General features: G+C 35.4%; 1 protein-coding gene across 2 annotated transcripts in view; it reads right to left on the reverse strand.

Annotated features, from left to right (window-relative positions):
* Nucleotides 1–1562: 1562 nt before the first annotated feature.
* ppp3cca (protein phosphatase 3, catalytic subunit, gamma isozyme, a) overlaps nucleotides 1563–14639 on the reverse strand; it is an 84970-nt gene continuing 71893 nt past the window's right edge. The window contains exons 13-14 of one of the 2 annotated variants that reach the window (XM_056457850.1): nucleotides 9566–9592; nucleotides 1563–4119 (exon numbers count right to left, since the gene is read on the reverse strand). In XM_056457850.1, coding sequence (XP_056313825.1) covers nucleotides 3956–4119; nucleotides 9566–9592 — 191 coding nt within the window. In that variant the 3' untranslated portion in view covers nucleotides 1563–3955. The remainder of the gene's footprint in view (nucleotides 4120–9565; nucleotides 9593–14639) is intronic. The other variant, XM_056457851.1, reaches the window with a different exon arrangement.

The raw sequence follows: 14639 nt of genomic DNA on the forward strand, positions 1-14639 counted from the left end.
AAAATGCAGTGCACTTTTTATGTTTACAGTGCATCCGGAAAGTTTTCATGGCGCTTCACTTTTTCAACATTTTTTTTTACTATTACAGCCTTATTCCAAAATTGATTAAATTCATTTATTACCTCAAAATTCTACACGCAATACCCCATAATGACATTGTGTAAAAAGAGTTTTGAAATTGTTGCAAATTTATTAAAAATAAAAAACCTGAAAAATTACATGTACATAAGTATTCACAGCCTTAGCTCAATACTTTGTTGATGCACCTTTGACAGCAATTACAGACTCAAGTCTTTTTAAATATGATGCCACAAGCTTGGCACACCTGTCTTTGGGAACTTTTGCCCATTCCTCTTTGCAGTACCTCTCAAGCTCTATTGGGTTGGATAGGAAGTGACTGTGTACAGCCATTTTCAGATCTCTCCAGAGATGCTCAATAGGATTTAGGTCTGGGCTCTGGCTGGGCCACTCAAGGACATTTTCCGAGTTGCTGTGAAGCCACTACATTAATATTTTGGTGGTGTGCTTTGGGTCATTGTCCTGCAGGAAGATGAACCGTCGCCCCAGTCTAAGGTCAAGAGCACCCTGAAGCAGGTTTTCATTCAGGATGTCTCTGTACATTGCTGCATTCATCTTTCCCTCTATCCTGACTAGTCCTCCAGTTCCTGCTGCTGAAAAAAAAAAAAACAACAGCATGATGCTGCCACCACCATGCTTCACTGTAGGGATGGTATTAGCCTGTTGATGAGCGGTGCCTGGTTTTCTCCAAACGTAATGCCTGACATTCACTCCAAAGAGTTCAATTTTAGTCTCATCAGACCAGAGAATTTTGTTTCTTATGGTCTGAGAGTCTTTCAGATGCCTTTTGGCAAATTCCAGGCGGGGAGTGGCTTCCGTCTGGCCACCCTACCATACAGGCCTGATTGGTGGATTGCTGCACACATGGTTGTCCTTCTGTAAGGTTCTCCTCTCTCCACAGAAGAACGCTGGAGCTCAGACAGAATGACCATCGGGTTATTGATCATTTCCCTGACTAAGGCTCTTCTTCGCTTATCACTCAGCATAGATGGCCAGCCAGCTCTAGGAAGAGTCCTGGTGGTTCCAAACATCTTTCACTTACGGATGATGGAGGCCACTGTGCTCATAGGAACTTTCAGAGCAGCAGTAATTTTTCTGTAACCTTCCTCAGCCTTGTGTCTCAAGACAATCCCGGAGTCTCGGAGGTCTACAGACAATTCCTTTGTCTTCATTCTCGGCTTGTGCTTTGACATGCACTGTCAACCTGGGAACTTATATAAACAGGTGTATGCCTTTTCAAATCAAGTCCAAGCAACTGAATTTACCACAGATGAACTCCAATTAAGCTGCTGAAACAGATTAACATGTGTGCTGTCAAACCGATGATCTTTTTTTAAATTTGCTAGTGTTTTTTGTAATTGCTTGCGTTTTTTAAAAATGTGGCACGTTAAGCTCTCTCGACTACTGTATAGAATTGTTTTTGCATGTTAAATCGTTCAAGTTAATGGTGAATTTTTCAAAAGAAAATATGACCAAGCATGAGGTCGACAGTATTTCAGTTTTTATTTGTCTTCTTAACTGATACATCTACAGAATATCAAGAATTTATGGTGGCCTCGCATTACAAGTACTTGACGAAGGGATTGTTCAATGAAATCCCCATATTGTAATTATAATTATGCTATAAATGTGCATAAACAACATCTCTATACATTCCCACAGATGTGTGCCAGGGACTTAATTGAGTCTCTGAGCCTGCGAAGGCCTAATACTCAACATTTCAGCTCTTTAACACTCAGGCTGAATGCAAAACAGAAACTTAAGAGATTCAAACTTCCCCTTCCCTCCTCTAGAACTTAAGGTTGCCATTATACAACGAGCAGGCCACACCCTGTTAAACCATTCAAGGAAAACCGTAAAACTGATCCCAGCTCAGCTGCTTCATTTCAGTCCGCTCACTGGAATCAGTTGAAATACATGCAAATAAATGTAGCGAATTTTCCCTTCCACAGACATACTGCACTGATTTAATCCTGCAAAACACACGCGCACACACACTTTAGGAAATGCTGTATGTCAAAAGCTTGCACTGGAATCACATATTTATTTCTGTTAAAAGCTGTGAATTCATACACCTAAAGATGAGCACAACATATTGGCCATTTTATTAGATTTGAATGCTTTAGAACTGTAATAGTGCTGTAAAATGAGTCTCATAAAAAGAACCGCTCTTGTATTAAAAACAAAAAGTCAAAATAAAACACATTTTACAAAATTTTCAAATGCTTCCTCACAAATGACCTGATAAATGTGGCGGGTTGCTCGTGTGCATAGCGTCAGACATTCAACATCATGACTATACCTGCTGCTCTAGTTAAAAATCAACAAAAAAAAATCGAATTGAAATGTTGTTTCTTAATAATCTCTTGAAATTCTGTTTCTCGACATTAGGTGGAGACAAACCACAACTTCCTCTAAACAAGCAGCAGCCACAAAAAAAGAGAAAGAAATCCCTTCCACAATACCTCACGTAGTGTTACAGCTCAAACACATTTATCAAACTCGGCATGCTTTGTTAACGTCTCAAGCGCAAACCAGATGAAATTGATAATCTGTACGAGCATTTTCTCAGTGAAAGTTGAATACTTGCAGTAAGTGACAGTCTGGAGAACATTCTTTAAAGAAATAAGACTTCCTGCTTCGGCTTTATGTATTAGGTGTTCTCTATTTACAACCACTTGCATTTAGTGCAATTATTTTCCCCATTACCTTCCCGCCATATCCTAAAATGGGGTCGGTTAGAGCTCTGGCAGTTAACTTATCACAGCACAAAAAAAGAGAAGACTTTGGCTTTTAAGTCAATCAAAGCAACTTCACACATCCCACATTGGCTGTTACATGTGTACATGAGCTTATAGGCATACTAACAGATTCAACTGTATATATAGATATTAACAAATAAAACAGTTTGTTTGCATGCCAATCTCATCTAACATTTTAAGAAACAGGCAAAAACGAATTGAGGGAAACGAGTCTCGTCTTGAAGGCTTGTCAAATGACAGCTCTGAAAAACCAAAAATAACTTCCAAAAGAGATGCAGAAGTTACGTTATGTGATTGTGACAGTGATTTCATAAGACTTGCTTTGCTTTTTAGTCTTTTCCCCACTCACAAATAGAATCAAACAACTTCTATTTAAGATCAATGTTATGGCTACTTACATCTGGCAAGACTCGAGTGCTGTATTTAAAAAAAAAAAAGACATTTATAAATGCTATAAAGAAACAAAAAACCACGGAAGCAGCTATTATTTAGTCAGAATTTTGCTCGAAACAGTAATATTAAAAGAGTTTTACTTATTTTATAGATATAAAATAGTTTCAATTGAACTTGCAATATAACGCCTTTCCCTTAGGTTTGTTCTGCGTTAATAAATCCCTTACAGACATATTTATTGATAAACATGCATCAATATATTCAACCAAACCATCCCTTGCCAAATACATCATGACATATAATAATAAAAAACTGGGATTAACTAGATTTCAAAGCATCTTAAACTCCATTCTCAAGTTATGAACTGTAGTTGCGGTTTAAAGGTTGACACGTTGTGACTGTATTCCTGATTTTTTTTTTTTTTTGTTTTGTTTTTTTTTTTTTGTTTGTTTGTTTTGTACTTCCAATGTTCACTCGTTTTTAAAATGTTGCTATCTCAAGTACATCTAATACGCTTCATTTAATAAATAAAATCTCATGTTTGTACTTAGTTATAAGTGTTTTCTCTCTTTCTCTCTCTCTGATTGTGGAATGATTCCTCTCCACATCCCAGGCCACATCTCCCCTGCAGGATCTGGCAGTTGAAGGGTCTGTCTCATGGAGAACGTGGCAGAAAAAGAGAAAATCCTATATGGAGGAGAGGAAAAGTGCAAAATCTCCCCTTACACGTTCCCGTCAGTGCCGTTCTTCTCGTTGGCAGCGTTAACTGTGGTACCGTCAGGTTTCTGGCCGTCCTTCCGAGGCGGCATTCGTTCGTTTATTCGGTCCAGGCCACGAGCTTCTTCGAAGTTGCGGATTTTCCGTGTTGGGGAGAAGCCTTGGATGGCTACCGAAGGGAAAAATAACACGGAAAACGAGGTAGTTAGGAACACGTGCATGACGCTTATTGCTAATTTAATAATTACAAATGTTTTAATCTATTTTAAAACGTGATTGTATCTGTGCTTAAGATCTACTCAACCTAATATCAATGTTAAAAATAGCTGTACTGCTTAAAGGGGTCATGAACTGAGAATTCAAAATTTTGAAGTGAATCTGCCAAAACAACTTTATTATAAAAACAAAGCCTTCTTAACTCTTTAACTGCCCCACCCAAAAAATAAATAAATAAATTGGATTGCATTTCTTAGCACCTAATATCGCTAGTGAACACACTTAATGCATTTTTTTTCCAACACAAATCCCATAATTTATAAAATATTAGCCTCTACCAATTGGTAGATATGTCGGTTTATGGTAAAAGTATTAATTAATTAATATTAACAGTATTAATTAATACTTATACTATGAAAATCTGAAGATATGAAGTGTAAGAGTAATTTATTATTTATTTCTCAATACTAAATAGCTTTTCGTTTTGAAGTATGACATAAAATATTTCAGATGCTCATTTAACATACTTTCTGTTTTCTTTTTTACAATAAAACCAAAGTCAAGTGTAGTAGTGCAACAGGATTGTTTTTTTTTTTTTGGAAACCAACAGTGCTGTATAGTGTAAAACCATTATTAAAACAGTCACTCTTTAGGTGACTTTAACAGTCACTATTTAAAACAGTCAAAATATGGTCAGAGCAGGCAGTTAAAGAGTTAATGAAGTTTCAGACCATGTCAGTAAGAACTTGGGTCTTTTTAAAATGAATTTTACCTCAGATTTGTTTACAAATAAAGCATAATTTGAATTCAAAAATAAGAGGAAAATGTGAAGACAAAAAGCTACATTGGACCTGCCAGTAATGTCACACCACTCAAGTATGAGTAGCTGTTTTTGTTATGTGTTCACTATTGCAGGACATTGCAACATTGTAACACTTTATGCCAGAACAAAACAAGAAAAAAAGTAGTTTGTGACCCCTTTAATTTTTTTTAATGAATTTGAATCAATTTCTACATTTCTTCACTTCAGCTTTCAGTTTAGTGTTTCCTTGAGAAGTTATTAATTTCTTGCACAAAAATTTTTTAATAAAAACAACAACAAAAAAAGGTGTGGACCTCAAACTCTGAAAAAAGTGTTGTCCAGTAAATGAATATAGAGAATCAGACAAATAATAAACATACAAACAAATAAAAACACCACAAAATGTTTAACAAAAAATAAACAGTAAAAAACGATCTGTGGGAAGAGAAAGATGCAATTTACTAAATTAATTAATTAATCAATTAACCTGAAATGGATTCAGATATCAAAATACTTATTATTCATATATATAAAGAGTTCAGCTGCAAAAACCTCTAAATGCAGTCTAAAATTTCCATCGAAAACTAACATTTTTCTCAGCATCCTTCGATTATGTTGAGTTATTCCACTATAAAGACCATGAAAAGGACTTATTCTTTGCCATAAAACTTACACTATTACTGAACTTACACACAGGAGCCTGATTAAAAAAAAAGTTCATTTTAGAGGAAATTTTTAGATAGCATTTAGAGGTTTTTGCATCTGAACTCTATTCCTATATATATATATATATATAAGATTAAACTAAATTATTACAATTGTGTTTATAATTTACAGCACTGTCCTATCAGAAAAAAGGCACAAAATGTTGTCATTTGTGTGGCACACATTTGTACCCTTTTAACCCATGAATGTTTCCATCGTAATGGTACATTCTTGTATCTAAATTGAACATTTTAACACCTACATGAAACATATCAGTACCACTTGAAGTGTTACCACCCCAGCTTTTGTATCTTTTGTTCACTGAGTGTGAAATGAAAAAAAAAAAGGAGACTGATGGATTACCACATCACACATATCACTCACATGAAACGTCTAAAAGAGCTCAAACTGAACACACATTCAACCGAACAACATGCACAAACAGGAAAGCTGATTCTTGCACAACTGAACAGGCTTATTACGTCCTGTGGCATTCTTGAAAACACCAGGCAACCGCCAAGGTGAATCATGCCCGGTTCCAGCTGACAGAGCAAACACTAGATGCCCATTCAAAAAACAGAGATGCAGCTGAACTCAGGATTCGGGTCAGCGACTCGACAGCAAGAGTGTCTTGCTCTGGCACACTTAACTGTTCTTGCCAGCGTGTGTGTTTGTGTTTGTTTGCAGAGTAGCCCAGAGCCTCGGTACATTACAGCAGCAGGCGAGAGGCCTCAGGCAAGAGTGTTACGCGTGAACAAGAACAGACAGTCTTAGCAGTGCAGTCGTAACGAGATTAGAATCTGAAAATACTCGGCCTCTCCACCAATCACACGGCAGCAGGGGAATTAGCACGCTCTAGCCAGGGCCCGCAACTAACCAGCAAACCCCTCCGGTCAACAGGAAACAGCTAATTAATGAGGAGGAGCAGAGCTAGGGCTGGAAGTCTCATTCCTGCATGGACTGTCTGAAGCGTCTGTGTCAATCAATTATCAGTAAAGGTCACCTGAGTTGAAATGCACGACTTTATAATGTAAACTGAAACATGAAGAACAGGTGGGATTTATATGCTGCACCCCAATTCACCTACTAATAGGCCTACTACATCTTAAAAACATGTACTTCTTTTTTAAAAATGTATACTTCTTAGTGGGTAACAAGACTAAGAAAACTTTGGAACGTACCCTCATTAACAAACTTGTGTTCCTTAGTCATCTTTTCAATTCAAGTTTATTTGTAAATCCTGACATATCATGTACATTTCTTTTTATATTTAAAGTACAGATGAAATCAAAACTAAGCATGTGATTTTGTAGCTCCTTTTTGGTGCTACGCATGTCATTAAGAAAAACAAAACATTTCCCCTTGTAATCTTTTATTGAAATATGAAATGCACTTCCTGTTTATTTTTCAGGGTAAAGTCTAGATAGGATACAGCTGTGGATACACGCATCAATATAGCATCATTTTTATAACGCTGTATAACAACAGTACTGTGATGGTTAAGTTTAAGGTTGGAGTGGGGGTAGGTGTTAATAAAATACAATTTATTGGGTAATTTAATAAATACCATAAATAGAACTCGTATAACTAATGTTTTTACATTATTGTGACGGTTTAGGGTTGGGATAGATGTTAATAAAATGCAATAAATGGCAAATTTAATAAATATTATAAATAATTTTCGTTAACTTTCGTCTGCAACCCTATCTGGTCTAAAAACGACCTTTTTTCAGTTAAATTGTCAGATTACACATGTTTTAGGTATTGGGTGTGGTTAACCTACTTAACCACGCCCCTCCAACTGTCAGTTTAGACAACAAACAGAATTGATGAGGGAGATTTGTCTGTTAGGTTGTAATAATTCTTCTAAAACCCTTTTCCTGATCTTTCTGAATGAAATGCCTACTTAACTACATTCAATTAGCTCGCAGTAGAAAAAAACAAGCCATGCTGTTTGCTTATTTAATATTTCGTTTCTCTAGGAGCTGCGTCACAATATGGAAAAAATATATATACTTGTAGCTTCCGGTTTATGGGGTCTTTAAAATCAGCATGAACCAGAAGTTACTAGGTCTTTGTTGTTGTATTTTCAACTGAAACTGATCATTAAGTAGGGGGCAGGGCTTTCTTTGTGCACATTATTCACTTGTAGAAAACTGATGATAAGAGGAGCGTGGTTAAGAATATTGTGGCTGGTCGGCGCAATAGCCTAGTCGACATATGGTGCAGTAGCACATCAGGGCGTCCCGAGTTCGAATCCAGGCTTGAGGACATTTCCCTACCCTGGCTTCAAATGCCACCAGGCGTTCATTGCGTGTCGGCATCTTCTTCTGGAGGTGAAAGTCGTTTATTAAAAAAAAAGAAAAGATTGACGCAGCTTCTCCTACCACAGCAAATTTAGTTTTTACTGTTGATATTTGATGCCAGATAATCAGGAAGTGACGATTTTGTTCTCTTTGACTCATTGGATGGAAACCCAGCAAACAATTTTGTGTTTAATAGACGTCTAATAGACATCCAAACGTAGACAGCTTGGCCAAAACAAGAATAAACTTGGGCTGTGAGTGAAAATCTAATAGAAATCTAAGAATAGCCCAAAACTAGACTAGTCGTCAAAAAGACAGATTAGACTGACTTTATATGTGTAGTCATTCATTTCTGTTTAGTTAATGACTGGTCTAGTTTTGCCCTAATGTTAGACGTCTATTAGATTTTCACTAACAGCCCAAATTTAGCCTTGTTTAACGCCTATTAAACATCTTTTATAAACAAAAACATGCTTGCTGGGAACACTGCTTTATTCGCATGTCTTTTGTGCAATATTCCAGTTTTGCTTATAAATTTAATTCATATTTTTGGATGGAAACAGCTAATGTGCGCTAGCCAAATTAACATTGAAAATTCTGATTTCACATGGACTTTCATTTCCTACCATATAGGAGAAGCCACAGCAGGTTAATCTGCCATTCACCTTTCTTTCATGCAGAGAAGTCTCCTCAGGTGTTTGCATAATTATGTATTCAAAAGTTAATGACCATACAGGTCTTTATAAAAGTTCACGTTGTTGCAGATGAAAACGCAAACACTTATTTTCCAGTAGGTTAGATATTAATAACAATTCATTCAAACATCTTATCAAAGACTTTGCACTTGGACTGTCAGCCTCATGTGTCTGCTATGTTTATAGTTTGGTAACACTTTTTACCCACATCTGCACCTCTAATCTAATCGAATCATATGACTAACTAATTCTATCTTCAAATACTAGGATAGTATGTGAATTGCGATGCAGCATGAGTTGCCCCTCCTCTTTTTAAAAATAGCCAATAGCATTTGGTTAATATCACAGCTTGGCCAGTCAGAGTCAGTGAGCTAAAGTGCATCAGGCACATGACGACCACCGTATTAGTAATGCATTTGAATAAGCGATCACATTATAAGGATGTGGATACTTTAGATCCTAGAAAGCATTTTATTTAAAAAAAATATCATGAAATGTTTATTCTTATTGGTGGAAAATTAAGTTTTGAACCCACAAATCTTTGAAATATGAATTTTGTTACCATGTTAGAACACAACAGCTTATTTATAACCTGTAGACTAGCATTAATACCATCAACCCCCCAAAAATACTCTGATTTCAGGAGGAATTTAAAAATGCAGGTCTGGGGCCATTTTAGGGTCATTTATAAAAAATAAATAAATAAATTTTTTTTAAAAATCACGGTTTCAATTACAATCTCACTCAAAAAAAAAAGGTGGTGCAAGAATACAGATTTTCCATGATTAGTCAGACAGACACACATACACACACACTGAGGTGAACGGCAAGACAAGGGGAAGAGCACAGCTGATATGAGCAGGATTTGACACAACGTTGCTGCAGGCATACCTCGACCCTCCTTTGCTTCTATGGTGGCTGTATTAGCAAGCACAGCAGGAAGTAGCCCAAAATGAACGGAGAGACAGGTTATATCAGTGTCATTACATTACACCGCATGCATATTAACCCACACACCATAGCAATGCATTAATATTAGTCGTTAAAGCAAGGGGTTTTCAAACTGGGGGGTTTAGGGACCCCCAGGGGGCTGCAAGGCAGTGCTGGGGGGGGGTCAGTGGAAATCTTTGGAGAAAAAGCACAATCAATCAATCAATCAATCAATCAATCAATTGAATAATAAGTAACAATTATAAAACACATTGAATAATCAAACATTTGAATAAAATGAATAACCTCAATAGGATAAACAAACAAATAAAATTGCATTAACAACCTAATAATTATAAAATTACTTATACAAAATGAAAAATTCATTTTATGCTTATGCTTATAATATGCTTAAAATAACACAATATAAATAAGCGTTTGATAATAAATATGTAAATAAACACTGTACTATGAGTATTTAAAAAAATAATGATGTAACTTGTATTCCAAAGGCTTTTTAGACCCATTTCTAATATTATTTTGCAGTATAAATCTTCATAAAAGAAACCGTAATGAGGCTTTTTACAGGATGGGGTCACTTGAACATGAATGGTCATTTGTGGGGGTCTGGCATCTAAAAGATTGAAAACCCCCAAGTTAATAAACTTACAGTATAAGAAAAACAGAGCATATAAGTCAGGGAGAGAAAAAAAAGAGCAGGTAGTTCTTTAGAATCAGATGATATATCTGAAAGCATTCACTCATTCACTATGTGCATAACGGTTGAGTGCACCAGATCACCAAAAAATAAACCGCTCCGGTGTGAATAGCAAGCATCAGATCACTCCGTCACAAACAATTTCAACAAGGGCATGATGCTGTGCTGTTTGGCTTTTTGAACTGTATGTCACAGTTCATTTGTCATGATTATTGTAGTATTTGGTAACAAACTGAACAAAATCTCTTGCTTGTCATGTTTATTTTTCTAACGATTTGGGGCAGATAAAGAATCCAAAATAATTTCTCAGTTTTTGTTATTAAAAATAAATATGTAAACATGTAAATTGAATATTATAATTTACTAAAAAATAAAATAATCTACAAAAACCGACACAAATGAATGCATATTGTTGTAACCTGGGTGCAAAATCTGCCATTTTTCTTTTTCTTTTATATAAAGACTAGCTTGCATGTACTGGATTTGAATTTGATTTTGAGAAATAATGACATTGGATGCATACTCAAATCAGAGAGAATTGTGGACAAATATTTAATTCAATCAATTATTTAATAATCTAAATATAAAACCATCATAAAATTACAAAAATATCGTTCAAAAGAATGGAAGTAGGTTTATAAGGTTGAACTTTTTGGCAAAATGATTTATAATATCTTTACAATTATCATTATAAAAGAAGCATTTTTTTAAATTAATCCCATTTTAATTTTTATGATAACGAGAAAAGAAATTTCAGCTTTGTTTTTTAAATGATCTATGAACTATTTATTTCACGAGTGCAATAGGCATGGGACGATAACTGGTTTCAAGGTTTACCGTGGTTTGGAAAAGTCAAGGTTTTAAAACTGCTAAAGTTTTTTGTTATACCGCTCCCTCAGTATATGCAAGGTTTTTTTAAATGTGTTGTAAAGAAATCTGTGTTTTTGAAACTAATGAGGACAATAGTAGTCAATGATTTATTTGAATTATTTACTGCTCCAAAATATTATAAATGATTCCTAAAATATAATATATTTTGTTCAATGGGAAAATTGTTTTTTATCCAGACATTAAAAAAAGAACATATTTTAGAGTGGTAATCACAATTCTGTGCTACAGTGAAACTGGAATATTTTTATCCAGGGTTATCATACTGTCAGAAACTTATACAGTCCCATGCCTAGTGTGCAAATAGTTAGTCCATCATTTATTAAGCATTAATCAACATTATTAAGCGGTTTATGAGTACAGTTACAAACGCTGTCTTCTTGACTTATATAATGTGCTAAATGACTATATTTTCATACTTTGTTGATTAATTTTCACTACTAAATTAAATATTGCGTTTTATATATATATATATATATATATATATATATATATATATATATATATATATATATATATATATATATATATAATAACATATATACACATATACAGTAGCCAGTAGCATAGTAGTTGGTAGTTTTTATGATCCTTCACAGTATATAGTATATATTCACAGAAATGCACTACCCAAATCTTGCCCATCCCCATCAGAAGACCAGGCCAGCAGTTTCTTTGATATTCCTCTCTGTTTTGCGGGTGCAACTGGCTTGACGTCTGACCCGCACAGACAATGAATCGAGCCTCTTAAAGGTCACTGAATTTTCTAGATGTACTTCAAACAGTGACATCCACCCACAGTCTGCCTCTGATTTCCCTCACTCGCTCCATCCCTACTCATTGGTTTCCTGCTCTATTGGCCTTTAATGGCCTTTAGTGCTGGACAGGTCAGTCGTGATGCAGCTCTGGGTGGTGCAGGTGCTCAATCGCATGGCTGAATGTGAGCCTACAAGGGCAGGGATTTGTACAGCAAACAGGCAAATAGGCAGTGTAAACATTGCATTAGTTCATGTGTGGACAGCAGGAGGGAACAGGTGTTCACGGAGCTTGAAAGTAAGCTCTACCGTGATGTTTGTATTACTGAGATGATGATGATGATGATATGTTTTATTTATTTTAGAGAAAACGAAGGTCTATTTTTAAGGCCATTAGGATTTTTTTCTATGATTTTTGTGAAGAAAAAAAAAACATTTTTCATCACAATCAATTGATATGCCAATGGTCCTTAAGGTTATGTTAAAATAAAGAAAAAAGTTTGAGGTCAGTAAGATGTTTTGGTAACACTTTACAATAAAGTCAAGAAAGCAAGACGATTAGACATCAATAAAGCAAGCGATTGCTCCATATTTGATGTTTATGTACAGGGAGGTCACATTTTTTGATCTGTTGGTCAGAGTTCAGAGTTCACCATGTTTGAACCTGGAATGCATCAACATACAAAACCTGTCGCACAAGCTTGCGTTTCCGGTCTGCCGCAATTGTCTATGGGGCGAAAAAGGCAGTGTGACCACAGCTTTAGATCTATTAGTTACCAACAGATGAACTAATGAGCAATGCATCTGTCACAGTTTTTATTCATATTTGTTGATGCCAGTTACTAAACATGCAGCTGTTCAACTGTTAGAACATATTAGCTCAGTTTCATTGAATAAATATGTGTAGCATGACTAATATTTGTAAATGCTGAAATCAATGTGAACTAAAATGAATAAATGATTTAGTCGTATGGGTCACACTTTAAGGTTTCATTAGTAAATGTTAATGCATTTTCTAGCATGAAACAATAATGAACAAAAATTGAACAGCATTATTTAATCATAGTTCAATATTTACTAATGCTTTATTGAAATCCAAAGTGATGTTTGTTAATATTGGTTAATCTGCACTGTGATTTAACATGGACTAACAATGAACTCTATATTTATAAATGAATGTTTAAAAAGTTAAATAAATTGTAATAAACATATTTGGGCTCTTTTTTCATGATATCAAATACATTACTAACACTAAAAGTGTTACAGAAGTGTTTTAGTAAGTAGCAAGTTAAGTTATTGAGTACAAAATATATTATAATGGAAAACAATTTTAAAACGTAATAACCTTTTAATACTGTTTTTATGATTTATGATAAGCATAAAACCAAAAACAAAGAAAATGTTATCTGCCCTTAAATCAATCAATCTATCCATCCATCCATCAATCCACCCACCCATCTGTCTGCTTTCTATCTATATCTTCTAAGCTTTATTCAAAGAAAAAAAAAAAAACACACATTTCAAAATTTCACATTACGATGAATGTTTGCTGAAAGGAGCATGTTAGCTGATTTGGGCATATATTATGCAAATTACTAAGGCTGCATTTACACTGCATGGTTCAAGTGACTCAATTCCGATTTTTTTTCTCTCATGTGGCACAGATCGGATATGGCCCATGTACCATGTTGGCAGGACAAAAAAATAAATAAATAAAAATCACATGGATTCCGATTTACTCAAATCAGACTCAGGCCTTCTTCATATATGTGAAAATTTATCCGATATGAATCGGATCCGTGCCCGCATGTCTGCAGTGTAAGCAGGTAGATCGGATTTTCACCTGTCAATGCGAGTCACACATCATTAAAAACTGTAGCGAATGACATCAACTCTGACGCTTTCCTTTTAGAACAGACTACAACACAGACCCAAACCTTAAATCTCATACACGGAGACTAAAAAAAACAAAGAGAGAGTGAGATCAACATCTGCCACGTAACTAATATAAACTAATATAAAACTATTGCATATATCACACTTAAATTATGCCATGAACATTATTAGGGGTGTCAAAATTAATTGTTTCTTCGGTGCACCACGATGCAGACGGGACAATTCGGTATTAGTTCAGTAATAATCATAACCGGCTAATATGTATTGACGTCATTTATCTCATATGCGCTATGTCGCCGTGGCTTACTATGGCGAGGGAGGAAAGCACGAGTATTTACAATCGGATACAAGTCACTTTGAAAAGATGATGTACGAAAAGAAAACGTAAAAAAAACGTATACAGCCACAAAATCGGAATTGACCATTAAGATCTGCAGTGTAAATGCAGCCAAACAAAAATACAAAAAAAGTACGCAACTATTAGTGAATGAAATCCAGTGTCTAAATGCAAAACTTTTAATTCCTCAAACTGGCCAAATTTCCTTCAACTAGAACAAAGGTGCTTAAACTCGGTCCAGAAGGGCCGGTGTCCTGCATATTTTAGTTCCATCTCCAATTAAACACACCTGAACCAGCTAAAGTGTGGCCAGGCAAGTGTGTTAAAGGAAGTTGGAGCTAAACTATGCAGGACATCGGCCCTCCAGGAGCGAGTTTGCACACTCCTGAACTAGAAGATCTCTTCTGATTTTAGGCATTTATTTAACCTAATTACCCCATT

This window comes from Danio aesculapii, chromosome 5, assembly GCF_903798145.1.
Source record: "Danio aesculapii chromosome 5, fDanAes4.1, whole genome shotgun sequence".
Classification (NCBI taxonomy): Eukaryota; Metazoa; Chordata; class Actinopteri; order Cypriniformes; family Danionidae; genus Danio; species Danio aesculapii.